The 19,114-nt window shown below is 40.9% G+C and overlaps 1 protein-coding gene across 1 annotated transcript in view; it reads left to right on the forward strand.

The window, feature by feature from the left end:
- sh3bgrl2 (SH3 domain binding glutamate-rich protein like 2) overlaps positions 1 to 9,886 on the forward strand; it is a 41,993-nt gene extending 32,107 nt beyond the window's left edge. Inside the window, exons 3-4 of the mRNA XM_060937025.1 lie at positions 895 to 975; positions 9,165 to 9,886. Coding sequence (XP_060793008.1) covers positions 895 to 975; positions 9,165 to 9,188 — 105 coding nt within the window. The 3' untranslated portion in view covers positions 9,189 to 9,886. The remainder of the gene's footprint in view (positions 1 to 894; positions 976 to 9,164) is intronic.
- The last annotated feature ends 9,228 nt before the right edge of the window (positions 9,887 to 19,114 follow it).

Genomic DNA, 19,114 nt, shown 5'->3' on the forward strand with positions numbered 1-19,114 from the left:
CAAAATGCACTTGAAACCGCTCAACTGGGCGGGAAACCTCCCAATCTGGCAACACTGTGTAGGCACTGCTGATGGTAGTAACACACGTTTGTGATGAACTGAACACCCAAGAGATTCTTTTAAGCTGGGAAGGGTGTCAAAACAATCCAAATCGAAGTGTTCAGAGCACAGGACAGATGTTGGTGAGGGCTCCCACTTGTCACGAGTGCGCCTGACTTGCTTCACCCACTTCGCATGCAGCTCGGGATCTCTGGGAAACTTGAATAAACTTACCCCATCCTTGTGGGTTTTGGAGCAAAAGCCGGCAACACAACGCGAAGGCATTATATATATATATATATATATATATATATATATATATATATATATATATATATATATATATATAATAACGTATAATAATAATACTAATAATGACAAACTGAACACCTGTCGCATCAACAACAAACTGGTAAGTTAGGAGGAAGGTTCTTTCGCTGACGTCATATAGCTCCTCCTCCTCTTTCGTCTCCTGGGTGCTGCAGCCCCGTCAAATTTGCCCAAATAGCCGCGTTTTTTATCATAACTTGTAAAATAGGCGCCTTCGTGAATTAATATATGGTTCATCGGGAATTGCTTTTTATGTTATAAAACATCACCAAAGATGTCAAAAACGTGTCATCAGCCCTTTAAGTGGAGTAGGAAAGTTTGGATAGTGCTGATGATCTGTCCATCCATCCATCCATCCATTGCTGCGATCTGTGCCATTCCTCTGAAACACAGATCATATGCCAAATTAAGACCGCCCACAATATAAGATCGTCATATTGCCCATCCCTAACAAGGGCAAACCCCCCCCCCCAAAAAAAAAAAACCCAAGCTGCATCTTTAATGCTGTATTTCATGCTCTTTCAGGACTATGAAGACTTCTTCCTGTCTAAAGAAGCCAACACAGTGTTTTCTTTTCTTGGGCTCAACTCTCAACCCTCAGGGAAGGTACAGAAACACATCTCTCTCCCCCACACACAGCACTCATCTTCAGCTCATCTCTCTCACCCCTTTGCATCCTGGTGTGAGTTGGGAATTTCTTTTCTTTTTTCCCCTGATATTAAATTACAGTCTTTAAAAAAATGGACTCACTACACTGACCCAATATCCTCCCTGTTCCTGGGAGATGGATATGAAGCTGTGATAGTTGTGATATTTCAGCTGGTTTCATAAAAATATGCAATTTTGAGAATAATTCACTTTCCCAGAATGCCACCTTGTAACCTCGCTCCATGTTTGAGAGCAATCTGATTATCTGTCCCAGGAGAGATCCACACAGTGCGCTACACAGTGTCATGTCTCCACCTGCCTGCACTCAAGACTCCACTTCCCAGAATTCACAGCAGTCTTCACATATTACATCAACCATCCCGCACCTCACCGCTCACACGCTGTGTCTGAAATCCCTCACTCTTTCACTACTCCCTACTCACTATCTAGTGAATTCTATATAGAGGACTATGGACCCTTTTCACGTGACGTCACGACAAACGCGGCCGCCATTTTGGACATGTACTACCAGTAGTTTACCACAGCCAACATTGAGGAACGGCAGCAAAGAAAGTGTTTATTTTCAGCAAGACTTCCATCATGCCACTATATTGTTGTGCACCTGGATGTAGTAACCATCAACAAACAAGGCAAGGGTTATCATTTTATCGGATCCCGGTAGATGCTGACCGACAGAGAAGATGGATAGCGGCATACCAACGCTTGTGTAGTGACCACTTTGTTGGAGGTAAGACGAATAAAATTAGCCAGAAAAGGCATTACATTGCTGTTAACATTCCATTCTAGTTTACTGTAATTATGATCTGGCAGCTATTTACACTGGATCCAGTGTAAATAGCTGCCGGAGCCAACGTCCGAGGTTCCGGAGCGCGCTAGCTCGCGGCCGGCTGGAGCGCGCTCCGGCAAGCTCGGACGTTGGCTCCGGCAGCTATTTACACTGGATCCGGTGTAAATAGCTGCCAGATCATAATTACAGTAAACTAGTAAATACAGTTTTCTGCATCTCGCTCCTTTTTCTTTTATGTTTGTCGCCTTCCTCGCATTCGAACCGATTCGAGCCGAAGTCCACTACATGTCCAAAATGGCGGTCGCGTTTATGAAGGTCACGTGACTGAAAAGGGTCTATATAATGAGCTCACTGGTAAAATGAAAAAACAAAACAAAAACCCCACTTCTGGACACTACTCCACCGCGCCGTTATTTACGTCATTACTGTCGCACAATTAAAACGTGCCAGATCAGTCGGCTGGTGGGTTTTCAAAATAATAAATACATGCATGTGTTTTGTGATAAATCCATATTATACTGAATGTATTTCCCACATTAATAAATACAAAGTACCTGCATCTTTCAGTTCTTTTTAAATCAAGGCTGAATACTTTCTTTCTTCTTCACCGCTACCTTTTATTAAATCAAATTTGAGGCTTTTGATTAATTCCTCGCTTTGAATTCTAACTTTTATTTTTGTATTTTATCTGCCTTATTCTATATTAGCTTATTTTCTATTCTCTTACTATTTTTAATTGTACTTGAATGTCCGTTTATAATGTGTTTCTTTTATTTCATTCTCTGGTTGCTGCACCGGGTGCTCCTCTCTGTCGTCTCTCATTTTTCTTTCAGCGTGACCGCAGTGCATGATGGTATATATTGTTTGGTTAGTGACCATTGGTTGTACACTACTTTTCACGGTGCATTGTGCGCAGAGGTGGACAGTAACGAAGTATATTTACTTGAGTACTGTACTTAAGTACACTTTTTGAGTATCTGTACTTTACTTGAGTATTATTTTTTTTGGAAACTTATGACTTTAACTTCACTACTTTTGAAAGACAAATATCGTACTTTTTACTCCACTACATTTCTATCAAGGTCCTCTTTACTATGAAGCAGCTTTGAAAGTGGATGTTTTTTTTTCTTTTCTTTTCTAAAACACGATTGGTTTTTCCGCAGGTGACACTGAGACAGCCGATCAGTAATCACTAGGGTCACGTCTCGTCCATAGACTGGATAAAATCAAGTTCAGTGATTTCTCAGCAGCGTTATTTGAACACAATCAACTGATAGCAGAATGGAAGGAGGCGGTTCTTCTGGAGAACGCACACACTCATGGCCATGAAGCCATGTTTCAGTTTTCTGAAGAGATTAAAGATTCATTTCGTTTTAAATGTTTGCTCTGTTTGCCTAAAACGAACCACATCACGGCCTACAAAAACTCGCGGTCCAACCTGCAGAAGCATATTGTGGTATATAAACGTTTTATTCCAAGAGAAAGCTTGTAATGAAGTTGTCTGTGCTTTTAGAGCTAGCAATAATGCTGCAATAGCTATGCAGTCTGGTTAGTCAAATTACTTTCTACGGATTTGTCTGCCAAGTTGCCGTCACCTTGTCCACGGCTAACGTTAACACATAGCTAGTTAACTTGGACGCTGTTAGTTAGCATGTAAAAACAGAGTTACGCTAACATGAATAACTTTAACTTATCTGAAATCCTTTCAGAAATATGTTTTAGCATAATCTTGCCAAATAAACAGAATGTAGAAATCTTTCTTTTCTAGTAACGTTAGCTACACATTATGATTTTGAGTTTGAAAAGAGTTTGCTAGCATGTCAGGTGGCGCTTCACTAACTAGCTAGCTTAACGTTAAACCACCATGATGCACAGCATGCATTCATTTTCTGAATTTGCAAAATAATCCAGTAGCTTGCTTCAGAGGCATTAGGTATTGCAAGTGTTGTGGCAATAATACAACCATGCGTTGACAGAAAATGTACTTTTAATACTTAAGTATTTTTAAAAGCAAGTACTTCAGTACTTTATCTGACTTTTATCTTAAAATCACACGGGTGATTTTCTGTCGCAAGCGTATTGCAATTTTTGGACGCAAGTTTCCCCTCTCAGGTTGCTGTGTGTGCACATTATCTGCTACCAGTAGGTGATTTGGGAAGGGGGATGCAAGTAACATGGAAATCATGTGACTACTTCGCGGGTGGGGATTGGCTTAGCCTTTGGAGGTGATTGCTTTGTTATCGCAAAGATGTGCACACGTGGCAATATATCTGCAACAAGTCAGCGACTGGCGATTTCTTGTCGCAGAATATCAAGCATGTTTGATACCTGCGATCTGTCGCAAGCAACAAAAAATTGCTGTTGCAGATATCTGTACACACAGCGATTTTTTGCTTGCGTCAGAAAGTTGCGCGACCAAGCGACGGAAAATCACCCATCTGCGCTGGGCTTTAAGTAAAAATTTGACTATACAACTTTCACTTGTATCAGAGTAACATTTGACCAGTGGGATCTGTACTTTGACTGAAGTCATGAAGTTGGGGACTTTGTCCACCTCTGATTGTGGGATACTATGAGTCCACGATATAGGGTGTAACAATTTTCACTATACATTTGGACAACGGCGGCACGGTGGTGTAGTGGTTAGTGCTGTCGCCTCACAGCAAGAAGGTCCGGGTTCGAGCCCCGGGGCCGGCGAGGGCCTTTCTGTGCGGAGTTTGCATGTTCTCCCCGTGTCCGCGTGGGTTTCCTCTGGGTGCTCCGGTTTCCCCCACAGTCCAAAGACATGCAGGTTAGGTTAACTGGTGACTCTAAATTGAGCGTAGGTGTGAATGTGAGTGTGAATGGTTGTCTGTGTCTATGTGTCAGCCCTGTGATGACCTGGCGACTTGTCCAGGGTGTACCCCGCCTTTTGCCCGTAGTCAGCTGGGATAGGATCCAGCTTGCCTGCGACCCTGTAGAACAGGATAAAGCGGCTACAGATAATGAGATGAGATGAGACATTCGGACAACAGTACAAAATGGCGAACTCACTATATAGTCCACTGTATATTGAGTATTGAGTGATTTCAGACACAGCAACAGTCTCCGGAGTTGCAATCACACACACACCTGTACTCAGTCACCTCAGTCACACAGCTACAGCAGGACTTTCAGCGAATTCACTCATTGTAAAGTAAATGCTCAGTGTATCATGGGCGCAGATAGAGGGGGGGGGACGGGGGGGATTCGTCCCACCCAGATTTAAATTCACCTCGTTCGGTCCCCCCCACTTATAGGGAGGAAAAAAACGTCTATGCTGTCTTTCTTTGCATAAGGCAAACCTCACGGAAAAATCAAAAGACTAATTACCATTCGGTTTATTGAGGTGCACAGCAGTACATACATAGTTGCAACTGCGCAGACTGCACAGGTTGCGAGCTCGAGCTTGGTTGCTATGGTTACCCACAACAAGTTTGACAGGCATATCGGGGACAGCCCCTCCTAGTTCAGGACCCCAACACGGCATGATGAAGGGTGCCAAAAGGCAGAAAACGATTGCATCATTTTTTAAAAAAAAAAAAACGACTGTAAGTAAACTGTGCCTTACTTTATCATATCACCTTGTAATTTTTTGATAGTCTGTTCAAAGTAATGTCGTAGTGAAAGTAAAATCGTACGGAGTAGAGATGCCTTTCTGGTAGCCTCCTTCTTTCGGTGGTAGCCTGTAGATACAGTGCTCAGAAGGCAGTTTTAATGTTTAATCTGGTGTTCCCTGCCATAATTTCAGCGAGCATATTGTTTCATAAGGAAACTTTGCGAAGAGTTGTTGACTGACTGCCGCTCACGCAACACACAGGCATAGTTAGAAAGTCAGGATGCACTGGTTTACACTTTACACACACACACGTAGCCCAGCCTCTCGCTATGTTTAACAGTTGGAACTTAGCGGTTTTAAAACTAGTTTTGCAGTTTCTGTGCGTGATGATAATGTGTAAACTTTGGATTTCCATAGGCTATGTTGAAATGTTATCATTGTCCTGGCCTGCAGGTAGTTCCTGGTGATGGCAGTGAGGGAGGTGAAATAACATGTATACACACTACCGTTCAAAAGTTTGGGGTCACCCAGACAATTTTGTGTTTTCCATGAAAAGTCACACTTTTATTTACCACCATAAGTTGTAAAATGAATAGAAAATATAGTCAAGACATTTTTTCTGGCCATTTTGAGCATTTAATCGACCCCACAAATGTGATGCTCCAGAAACTCAATCTGCTCAAAGGAAGGTCAGTTTTATAGCTTCTCTAAAGAGCTCAACTGTTTTCAGCTGTGCTAACATGATTGTACAAGGGTTTTCTAATCATCCATTAGCCTTCTGAGGCAATGAGCAAACACATTGTACCATTAGAACACTGGAGTGAGAGTTGCTGGAAATGGGCCTCTATACACCTATGGAGATATTGCACCAAAAACCAGACATTTGCAGCTAGAATAGTCATTTACCACATTAGCAATGTATAGAGTGGATTTCTGATTAGTTTAAAGTGATCTTCATTGAAAAGAACAGTGCTTTTCTTTCAAAAATAAGGACATTTCAAAGTGACCCCAAACTTTTGAACGGTAGTGTATATATTATATATATATATATATATATATATATATATATATATATATATATATATATATATATACACACACACGCACACATATATACACAAAATGGAATCATTTGCTGACAGCTCAGTCCCCCCCAGTTCAAAAATCCTATCTGCGCCCCTGCAGTGTATCCCTGCCTAAGTTTACCAAGCCTTTGAATTATTGTGCTGTTATTCTGATTTTGACTTTGTTTGTACTTTGGATTTTGCTCTTTTTTCTTTCCCTCTGAGTACTTGTTTGCGTCTCGCCTGATCATTACCTGTTTCTTGACTCTGCCTTTTGCCTATCGTATTGGATTTGTCTGCTAGCTTTGCCTGATTAAAATCTTTGCTGCTTTTACCATCCACCTGTTGCCTGCCTTTCTGACACACACATACAAACATACCCCTTTTTCAACTAACAGGGAACGGGTTCCTTTCAGGATTTTTTGAATCTTGGTGCCAGCTAGCGAACCAGCTCATGTTTTCACCAGTTTTGATCTGAACCATTTTAATCAAGGATGCGTCATGAACGGAGGGTGTTGCACAGTTCACAACACAAGTAAACAGTAGTAGCAAGAAGGCGGAGTGCATTGATCTGAAACCTGTGAGCTTTTGTTCTGTTACTACAGATATTTCTTTTCATTCCATTTTTTTTTCTGAAGATGTACCCTTTCCCATTGCAGTCTCCATTGTTGTGCTCTGCTTCCTCTCCAAACTAATGACACACCCACTGATGTTGTCATGGTTCATGCTGGAAAAACCAGCTATATTTTGGTTCCTGCTGGGAACCAACTTTTCAGGTTTTGAATCAAGTTATTTTTGGTCGAAATGCTCTGCGGTGGGTTTCCCAAAAGCCTCTTAATGCTAAGAGCATCTTAACGAGAAGAAAGAGTGTTCATTGTGCTGCTCACTCTAGCATCTAACAATGAGCTTTGTGCTGTGGTGCTTTTGGGAAACTCGGTAATGAACGGTTCAAAATTTGGTACATGAACAAGAACTGAAATTGTTTCCTGTTGGTTGAAAAGTGGTACCAGTATGCTCATGCTACAACCCCAAATCAGGAAAAAGTTGGAATGGTATGTTGAAATTGAAACCAAAAACAATTATTTGTAAATAATTTTCGACCTGTATTGCACTCAGAATAATACTAAAGCACATTATTTGATGTTTTACCTCATGAGTTTTATTATTTTTTCAAAATAGAAACTTATATCAATTTTGATTCTTGCAACACATTTCAAAGAAAGTTGGGACGGTAAAGTATTTACCACTTTATAATGTTTCCATTCCTTCTCACAACACTGAGAAGATGTTTAGGGACTGAAGACACCAAGCATTGAAGTGTTTCAGGTGTTATTTTTGTCCCATTCTTCCTGTAAACAGGTCTTAAGGTGTGTAACACTATGGGGTCGTCGTTGTCATATTCTTCCTTTCAAAATTCACTACACATTCTCCACTGGGGACAGAGGAGACACACCCTCTTCTTCCACAGCCACACCTTTGTAATGTGAGCAGAATGTGGTTTTGCATTGGCTTGTTGAAATCTCCCTGGAAAAGACGTCGGCTTGAAGGCAGCAGATGTTGCTCCAAACTCTCGGTGTACTTTTCTGCATTAATGCTCCATCACAGAAGTGTAAGTTACCTTTGCCAAGGGCACTGACCCAACCCCATACCATGACACACCCTGGCTTTTGGACTTGTTCCTGGTAACAGTCTGGATGGTCCTTTTCATCTTTGGTCCAGATCACATGGGGTCCATTTCTGACAAAAAAACCTGGAATACTGATTCATCTGACCACAATACACATTCCCACTGTGTGATGGTCCATCCCAGACACCTCCGAGCCCAGAGAAGTCAACAGCGCTTCTAGACACAGTTAACATAAGGCTTCCTTTTGCAGAGCAAAGTTTAACTAGCAGTTGTGAATGTAACTCATTTTTGTTGTGCTTGATTTGCCAAAGGTTTGCCAAAGTAATCCTGAGCCCATGTGGTTCTATCAGCTGTAGATGAATGATGGTTCTTGATGCAGTGCCGTCTGAGGGATCGGAGATCACGGGTGTTCAGATTAGGCTTGAGCCCTTGCCCTTTACAAACCAAAATTCCTCTAGATTCCTTGAACCGTGTAATGATGATATGCACCGTAGAGGGTGAAATATCCGAATCTCTTCATATCTTTCTTTGAGGAACATTATTTTTAAACATTTCAATAATTTTCTCATGCATTTGTTGACAAACTGGAGATCCTTGTCCTGTCATTACTCCTTAGACTAGGCCTTTCCTGGATACTGATTTTGGACCAAATCATGATTACAATCACCTGTTTCAAATCACATCATTATTTAATTGTTTTACCTCATTACTTGCGCTAAATTGTCCCAGGTTTTTTGAATGTGTTTTAGGTCCGAAATGTAAGAATGGATGTACTGTATATTAACAAAACATGAAATATCTTGGACAATTCATTGTGTCTGCAATGAAATACAAATCAAAGTAAATTTAGAAACTGTTGCTTTCTATTTTTATTTACATTTTGCACACCATCCCAACTTTTTCTGATTTGGGGTTAATAATAGTCACATTGTAGATCAATGTTATATCTGAGATGTATTTGACTCTAGATTCTCATGTGACTCGCTGCAAATCCGCAATTCGAATACAGATGAGAAATGTATCCAAACTGGATTATCATCTTAACTTCAAATCTAACTCTGATTTCTGCAGGATGCTGAATCTCAGGCTGTATGAGTCGCACTCCAGCACTGAAGCACCATGAAGGTTCACAATTTGTGATTATTCTCTCTTCATGAGACGATCAAGCCTTCACTGCCAGCTATGGATCTGCCAAATACGCAAACCTCCTCACCACCGAAGATGCTTCTACATAGACAAATACAGACGTTTAGATTAATAAGACCACGATGCAAGTTAGTCCAATGTTTATGTTGCTGCATGACGTCTTATATAGCAATCGCACTGACACAGCTTGTGTAATGTGTGTATCACTGTGGGTTTTTCTAATCTATGACAATCACTGAAAGATATTTGTACGTATGCCTATCTAGTGTGTGAGATTGTACTGTATGTTTTCTCTGTGGGTGAGTGATTTTGTTGGAGCAGATGTCAGCATTACATGGGATTTCAGGCAAATAAGGAAATACTGTATGTTTGGCTCCTGGTGTCGTGCTGTTTTATAAAAGCTTTGATGTCCATTTGAGATCAGGCCAGAACTCATGATCTCATGAGCCGGTACAGGAAACACAAGCAAAATCTCCCTGCTGCTCTGTATTTCCACTGTCTACACCCATGAACAAGGCACACTATACAATTTACTAAGACTTTCCGATGTTGGAAAGCACAAGTTTCAGCTTTACCTCTGACTGTTACAAAACACTGACACTGGAGACTCCTTCCAAAAACTATTCAATAAATGTCTCCTCACATAATGCTTCATTGTATTAATGATTAAAAAAATCTGTTTATCTGGTGCATCTACCATACAAGTCCCTTAAGGTCTCATCTCTCATTATCTCTAGCCGCTTTATCCTTTTCTACAGGGTCGCAGGCAAGCTGGAGCCTATCCCAGCTGACTACAGGCGAAAGGCGGGGTACACCCTGGACAAGTCGCCAGGTCATCACAGGGCTGACACATAGACACAGACAACCATTCACACTCACATTCACACCTACGGTCAATTTAGAGTCACCAGTTAACCTAACCTGCATGTCTTTGGTCTGTGGGGGAAACCGGAGCACCCGGAGGAAACCCACACGGACACGGGGAGAACATGCAAACTCCACACAGAAAGGCCCTTGCCAGCCACGGGGCTCAAACCCGGACCTTCTTGCTGTGAGGCGACAGCGCTAACCACTACACCACCGTGCCGCCCCGTTGTCAGAGCTGCTGTCTTAGAAAATTAATCAATGCTTTCTGACCAATCAGAATTAAGAATTCAACAGTACTGTGGTGTAACATTGTTTAACCATATCATATTGACAAATAGGTGGCACAGTGATGTAGTGTTTAGCACTGTCGTCTCACAGCAAGAAGGTTCTGGGTTCGAGCCCAGTGGCCAGTGGGGGCCTTTCTGTGTGGAGTTTGCATGTTCTTCCCATATCTGCATGGGTTTCCTCCGGGTGCTCCGGTTTCCCCCACAGTCCAAAGACATGCAGGTTAGGATAATTGGTGGCTCTAAATTGACCGTAGGTGTGAATGTGAGTGTGAATGGTTGTTTGTCTCCATGTGTCAGCCCTGTGATGATCTGGCGACTTGTCCAGGGTGTACCCCGCCTTTCGCCGATAGTCAGCTGGGATAGGCGAGAGCTTGCCCGCAACCCTGCACAGGATAAGCGGCTACAGATAATGGATGGATGGATGGATGGATGGATGGATGGATGGATAACCTTATTGTGCCCCCAGGGCAGAAAATGTAAAGGCAGATCTATCTGCTTTGCAGGTCATATACAGGGAGTGGACAGAATAACAGGAAACAGTGAAAATATATTAATGACGGGGCCTACAAGGGATATCATGCCACAGAAGGCACTTGACTTCATTCTGGTCTTGAATTGGGGCTGTAGTCAAGCAGGCCATTGTCATGTCCAAGACCAGGACTCACCAAGATTGAGTCAAGGCCATGTGTTAAGGTGGTTGAGCCTTGAGTCTTGTCAATATCAAATCCTTTTCGAGGACCCAGCTTCGCTTTAACTATTTAGCTTCATTCCTGAATTGTGCCAATGATTAGACTGCTTTCTAAAATTCTGTCAAATTTTGTGGATGGGAAAATAAAAGGCAGTAGAGGTTAAAACCACAGTTAGCAAGACTAATGTCAAAGATCAATGTTCAAGCGTCCAATAAATGCCAATAAGACTAAGTCAAAACACAAAACATCTTGAAACTGGGTTCAAGTTCAAGACTGCTCTCAAGTCCATCAGCCCTATTTTTTTTTTTTGAATATCCATTTTAAATAGTTTGAGCAGTATTTATGGACGGCTTTATCATCCTATAATATGGGGAATATAAATAGTGCAGTACTTGCACCACAGCATATTCCTGGTCTTGTACACTTTCCTCATATTCATTGGACCGAATGATTTAATAATGATTACTGGACTTCAAGGTAAAACTACTGTATATATACATTTTTAGGGCCAAAAAGGTACGTATATTCTCACAAGCCGTATATAAAAGGTACAAATAAGTACCTTAGACTGGGTCCTGCCCCAGTGACAAGCCACCCCTCAAGGTACAATAATGTACAGTGGTGCTTGAAAGTTTGTGAACCCTTTAGAATTTTCTATATTTCTGCATAAATATGATCTAAAACATCATCAGATTTTCACACAAGTCCTAAAAGTAGATAAAGAGAACCCAGTTAAACAAATGAGACAAAAATATTATACTTGGTCATTTATTTATTGAGGAAAATGATCCAATATTACATATCTGTGAGTGGCAAAAATATGTGAACCTTTGCTTTCAGTATCTGGTGTGACCCCCTTGTGCAGCAATAACTGCAGCTAAACGTTTGCGGTAACTGTTGATCAGTCCTGCACACCGGCTTGGAGCAATTTTAGCCCATTCCTCCATACAGAACAGCTTCAACTTGGATCATTTTCCTCAATAAATAAATGACCGAGTATAATATTTTTGTTTCATTTGTTTAACTGGGTTCTCTTTATCTACGTTTAGGACTCGTGAAAATCTGATGATGTTTTAGGTCATATTTATGCAGAAATATAGAAAATTCTAAAGGGTTCACAAACTTTCAAGCACCACTGTACTTTATTTTCAGAGAGTGTACCATACAATGTCAGCAGACACTGTGGGCGAATGGTATTCTTGGGCTTCCTTCAAACATGTGACAAATATGTGAACACCTGACCATCTTAACCCGTATGTGGGCCTTCTACAAACTGTGGCCAGGAGGTTGAAAGCACACAGTTGTCTAAAATATCTTGGTATGCTGGGTTTTCTTCTTTCACCCAAATGTTCCAGCATGACAGTGCCCCTGTGCACATTTTTTAAAATAGAACAATCACACTGAATCAATCTTTGGTCGCAGAGAATGAACGGCATCTCAAATAACTCTAAAATCCCTCCATGTAATGTCACAAGTCTTTTACTTCGCACAGGATACTTATAGAGAAGGAACATTTCAGGAAGAGTAATAAATTATACCAGGACACTGTCGTGTTGAATCCTTGCCATCCTCTAGGTCCGTGTGAATGCGGGTCACTCAGCAGGAAGTCGACCCAGAGGCCGTGAGAAACTTTCTAACTCCATAAACCCTACAGGAATTCACCAGCAGGTGTCAGTGCACACTGGGGTCAGAGATGCAAAGCCAGGGAGTGGGTGATATTTAAATATAGTTTGTGATATCACAATGCACCACAATCAAAGTTATTATATTCATATATTTAATGAGTTCATAGCATTATTATTATTATGTTCTTATATTCAGGGCTGGGCAAATTCCTGAGAAATTATACTTCAGTGAAAGTATAGATAATGTGTCAAAATCATAATTAATTAAAAGTGGAAGAATCCGGTCATGTAGTGAAAGTAAAAAAAAAAAATGTAGTTACTACTGTTAAATGTACTCAAGTATTGAAAAGGAAAAAGGAAATGTTTTAAATTGATTAAATTAAGATAATGTAATATTTTCATGACTAAAGTGACTTTTTGTTCTATACCATGTACACATTTGGTCTGACAGTAGCCTGTCACTCAATCTATTACCGAAACGTACTTTAACATGTTTTATCAAATGAGATGGAGCTCATGCCTTATAGAGAGACAAAGGAGACACCTTATTTTATAAATTTTACCTGGTCAACTTAATTTCATTTGTTAATATACATCCATTCCTATGTTTCAGGCCTCCAACACATTCTACAAAAAGTTGGCACGGGAGAAATTTAGGGCTAGTAATGAGGTAAAACAATTAAATAATGATGTGATCTGAAACAGGCGACTGTAATCATGATTTGGTCCAAAATCAGTATCCAGGAAAGGCCTAGTCTTTGAGGAGTAAAGATGGGCCGAGGATCTCCAGCTTGTCAACAAATGTATGCGAAAATTATTGAAATGTCTAAAAACAATGTTCCTCAAAGAAAGACATAAAAGGATTTGGATATTTGACCCTCTACGGTGCATAATATCATGAAACGATTCAAGGAATCTGGATGAATTTTGGTGTGTAAAGGTCAAGGGCTCAAGCCTAATCTAACACCCGTGATCTCCAATCCATCAGACGGCACTGCATCAAGAACCGTCATTCATTTATAGCTGGTAGAACCACATGGGCTCAGGATTACTTTGGCAAACCTTTGTCAATCTACAATACAGAGTAACATCCACAAACACCAGTTAAAACTTCAAGCTTCCATTTTGTACAGTAATGGTCACTGTGTCCAGAAATGCCATTGACTTCTACGGGCTCGGAGGTATCTGGGATGGACCATCGCACAGTGGAAATGTTTATTGTGGTCACATGAATGAGTATTTCAGGTGTTTTTTAGAAGAAATAGATGTTGTGTGCTCTTGACTAAAGAGGAAAAAGACCATCCAGACTGTTACCAGGAACAAGTCCAAAAGCCAGGGTGTGTCATGGTATGGGGTTGGGTCAGTGCCCTTGGCAAAGGTAACTTGCACTTCTGTGATGGAGCATTAATGCAGAAAAGTACACTGAGATTTTGGACCAACATCTGCTGCCTTCAAGCCGACGTCTTTTCCAGGGAGATTTCAACAAGACAAAGCAAAACCACATTCTGCTCACATTACAAAGGCGTGGCTGTGGAAGAAGAGGGCGTGTCCCCTCTGTCCCCAATAAAGAATGTGTGGAGAATTTTGAAATGAAAAATATGACAACGACGACCCCGTACTGTTGCACACCTTATAAGACCTGTTTATAGGAAGAACTGGACAAAAATAACACCTGAAACACTTCATCACTTGGTGTCTTCAGTCCATAAACATCTTTTAAGTGTTGGGAGAAGGAATGGGAACATTATAAAGTGGTAAATACTTTACCGTCCCAATTATTTTTGAAATGTGTTGCAAAAATCAAAACTGAAAAGTGTTTATTTTGAAAAAACAATGAAATTCATGAAGTGAAACATCAAATAATGTGCTGTTGTATTGTTTTGAGTGCAATACAGGTCAAAGGTGATTAACAAATCATTGCTTTCTGTTTAAATTTCAATTTCAACATACCGTCCCAAGTTTTTCTGATTTGGGGCTGTGTGCATGTGTGTGTGTGTGTGTGTGTGTGTGTGTGTGTGTGTGTGTGTGTGCAAAAATATGCAAGTTCATCAAAAGAATTTTAATTTTGAACCGGTTCATCATTTTGACAACACACGTCTAGTCAGCAGGAAAACACTGGGAATGACATCATCGGGGTGAAAATGTGTCACTCAGATCTGTGATGTATTTCATCTGAAAAAACATTAGTTTTTCAACACGAGAAGATAAACTTCATATCTTCAAGCCAATGTGCGATTTTCGTTTTATTATATAGACGCATTCACTAAAATAGTACCAAAATTTATCAAAACAATTCATCAATTTCCTCACGAGTGGCATATAGAGATTTATGTCACATTTTTGGTTCTCCATCTCTCAGATATAGCTCGTGTCCATGTAACGTGTGTGTGTGTGTGTGTGTGTGTGTGTGTGTGTGTGTGTGTGTGTGTATACGTATACTAGTGCATCTCAAAAAATTAGAATACCATGAAAAAGTTCCCTTTTTTCATAATTTAATTCAAAAAGGTAAACTTTCATATATTCTATATTCATTACATGTAAAGTGAAATATTTAAAGCCTTTTTTGTTTTAATTTTGATGATTATGGCTTATAGCTCATGAAATCAGAAATCCAGTATCTCAGATTATTAGAATATTCCCTAAGATCAATCAAAAAAAGGATTTACAATACAGAAATGTCCAACTTCTGAAAAGTATATTCATTTATACACTCAATACTTGGTTGGGGCTCCTTTACCATGAATTACTGTATCAATGCGGTGTGGCATGGAGGTGATCAGTCTGTGGCACTGCTGAGGTGTTATTGAAGCCCAGGTTGCTTTGATAGTGGCCTTCAGCGTATCTGTATTTTTGGGTCAGGTGTTTCTCATCTTCCTCTTGACAATACCCCATAGATTCTCTATGGGATTCAGGTCAGGCAAGTTGGCTGGCCAATCAAACACAGTAATATCATGGTCAGCAAACCATTTGGTAGTAGTTTTGGCACTGTGGGTAGGTGCTAAGTCCTGCTGGAAAAGGAAATCAGCATCTCCAAAAAGCGCGTCAGCAGATGGAAGCATGATGTGCTCTAAAATCTCCTGGTAGATGGCTGTGTTGACTTTGGACTTGATAAAATACAGTGGACCAACACCAGCAGATGACATGGCACCCCAAATCATCACAGACTGTGGAAACTTCACACTGGGCTTCAAACACCTTGGATTCTGTTCCTCTCCACTCTTCCTCCAGACTCTAGAACCATCATTTCCAAATTAAATGCAAAATGTACTTTCATCTGAAAAGAGGACTTTGGACCACTGAGCAACAGTCCATTTCTTTCTCTCCTTAGCCCAGATAAGACACTTCTGACATTGTCTCTGGCTCAGGAGTAGCTTGATATTAGGAATGCGAAAGTTGTATCCCCTTTCTTGAAGATGTCTGTTCGTGATGGGTCTTGATACACTGACACCAGCCTCAGTCCACTCCTTGTGAAGCTCTCCCAAGTTCTTGAATCAACTTTTCTTGACAATCCTCTCAAGACTGCGGCCATCCCTGTTGCTTGTGCACCTTTTCCAGCCCCCCTTTTCAGCAATGACCTTTTGTGGCTTACCCTCCTTGTGGAGGGCATCAATGAACATCTTCTGGACAACAGTCAAGTCAGCAGTCTTCCCCATGATTGTGGTTGTGTGTACTGAACTAGACCGAGAGATACACTGTGTTCATACTGTTTTACTCAAACTCGAAATGAAATATTCTAAAATTTTGAGATTTTTTTTTTTTGTTTTTGTACTGTATGCCATACTGATTAAAATTAAAATAGAAAAATGCTTGAAACGTTTTAGTTTATGTGTAATGAGTGTATAATATATAACATTTTCACTTTCTTAAATAACTGATGGAAAATATTGAACTTTTTCACAATATTCTAATTTTTTGAGATGCACTAGTATATGTATGTATGTATGTATGTATGTATGTATGTATGTATGTATAGGGCAGCGGCACAGTGGTGTAGTGGTTAGCACTGTCACCTCACAGCAAAAAGGTCGAATTCGAGCCCAGTGGCTGACGAGGGCCTTTCCGTGCGGAGTGTGCATGTTCTCCCCGTGTCTGCATGGGTTTCCTCCGGGTGCTCTGGTTTCCCCCACAGTCCAAAGACATGCAGGTTAGGTTAACTGGTGACTCTAAACTGACTGTAGGTGTGAGTGTGAATGGACGTTTGTCTCTATGTGCCAGCCCTGTGATGACTTGTCCAGGGTGTACCACGCCTCTCGCCCATAGTCAGCTGGGATAGGCTTCAGCTTGCCTGCGACCCTGTACAGGACAAGTGGCTACAGATAATGGATGGATGGATGGATGGATGGATGGATGGATATATAGGGCACTGAGGTAGGACAGGTTGGAGCCAAAGCCTACCACGGGGAAATGAAATGCACAGCCCCGCCCACCAGAGTCTGGGGTGGCAACTTTCATAGAGTGTGGGCCACTTCTTTGCAAGTTGATGTCCACCTCTAACAAAGCCACATCGAAAGCTCTTCTTTCCAACCTATTAAGAAGCCCAACGGCGATGGGATATGGACGATAGGAGCAGGTTTTTGGTGAAACTGGAAGCTTTTAGTCCAGACCTGCATGCTGGTGGCAAATGTGTGATGGCCGCCTTCCTGAGACCTGTGACTACTCAAGGATCCGGTCCTGTATCTGTGTCTGGGCAGGCCTCTTTAGGACCACCGCTGCCCACCCTAAATGGGGAAGGCCCTAGAAAATGTGGGCTAAACATCGGAAGTCACAATCTCTCTAATGTCTGTGGCCATATGTTCCAACCGAGGATCGGCCTCATCAGTCACCAGTGATATAAACACAGCAGACAGGACCAAAGAAACTGAATACTTGGAAAAGAGTAGCGCTAAACGCCAAGTCATGTCATATATATAAAAGTCATTTTTGTAATTCTTTTTTGTCTAAAAAAAGTAGAGTAAAATATAGTATACCTGTTGTACAGACAACATACACCTTTGATCCATCAAGCATGTTTATTTCCTTCACTCTCCCCCCCCAATTCTTGCATCACATCTTAAACCTTCTGAACAAAGAAAGATGTGTCTTCAAAAAAAGAGGAGTAAAGAAAGAAGCACACTGGCTGAGTATTATCAAAGAAAAAAGGGGAAAAAACACTGATTCAGACATCTGCTAGTTTTTTAAATCAGCTACCACATACAGTAGGTGTACCTAATAAACTGAATGGAATATTTATACTGTATCTGTATCAAATCTGGCAATAAAGACATAATAAAATTTACTGAATTCAAATGTGATTTTACAAATGGTCCCATTTTAAGTGTAATATGATATTTTAATGAAATATTTAAAATATATTTAATAAAGGAGATGAATCCCGTCTGAATAAATCTACTGTTGTTGAACCTGTGCATTTCATTTGAATCCTAATCCAGCGTCTTTCACCTAACACGTTTCATTTTTATTCCCAAATATGCACACGTATCAACTATGGGAAATCAAACTTGCAAGTATACAGTGGTGCTTGAAAGTTTGTGAACCCTTTAGAATTTTCTATATTTCTGCATAAATACGACCTAAAACATCAACCGAAGGCCTGTGATGACCTGGCGACTTGTCCAGGGTGTACCCCGCCTTTCGCCCGTAGTCAGCTGGGATAGGCTCCAGCTTGCCTGCAACCCTGTAGAACAGGATAAAGCGGCTACAGATAATGAGATGAGAGGAGATGAACATCAACCGATTTTCACACAAGTCCTAAAAGTAGATAAAGAGAACCCAGTTAAACAAATAAGACAAAAATATTATACTTGGTCATTTATTTATTGAGGAAAATGATCCAATATTACATATCTGTGAGTGGCAAAAGTATGTGAACCTCTAGGATTAGCAGTTAATTTGAAGGTGAAATTAGAGTCAGCTGTTTTCAATCAATGAGATGACAATCAGGTGTGAGTGGGCACCCTGTTTTATTTAAAGAACAGGGATCTATCAAAGTCTGATCTTCACAACACATGTTTGTGGAAGTGTATCATGGCACGAATAAAGGAGATTTCTGAGGACCTCAGAAAAAGTGTTGTTGATGCTCATCAGGCTGGAAAAGGTTACAAAACCATCTCTAAAGAGTTTGGACTCCACCAATCCACAGTCAGACAGATTGTGTACAAAGGGAGGAAATTCAAGACCATTGTTACCCTCCCCAGGAGTGGTCAACCAACAAAGATCACTCCAAGGGCAAGGCGTGTAATAGTCGGCGAGGTCACAAAGGACCCCAGGGTAACTTCTAAGCAACTGAAGGCCTCTCTCACATTGGCTAATGTTAATGTTCATGAGTCCACCATCAGGAGAACACTGAACAACAATGGTGTGTATGGCAGGGTTGCAAGGAGAAAGCCACTGGTCTCCAAAAAGAACAT

The sequence above is a fragment of the Neoarius graeffei genome, chromosome 13, assembly GCF_027579695.1.
Source record: "Neoarius graeffei isolate fNeoGra1 chromosome 13, fNeoGra1.pri, whole genome shotgun sequence".
NCBI lineage: Eukaryota > Metazoa > Chordata > Actinopteri > Siluriformes > Ariidae > Neoarius > Neoarius graeffei.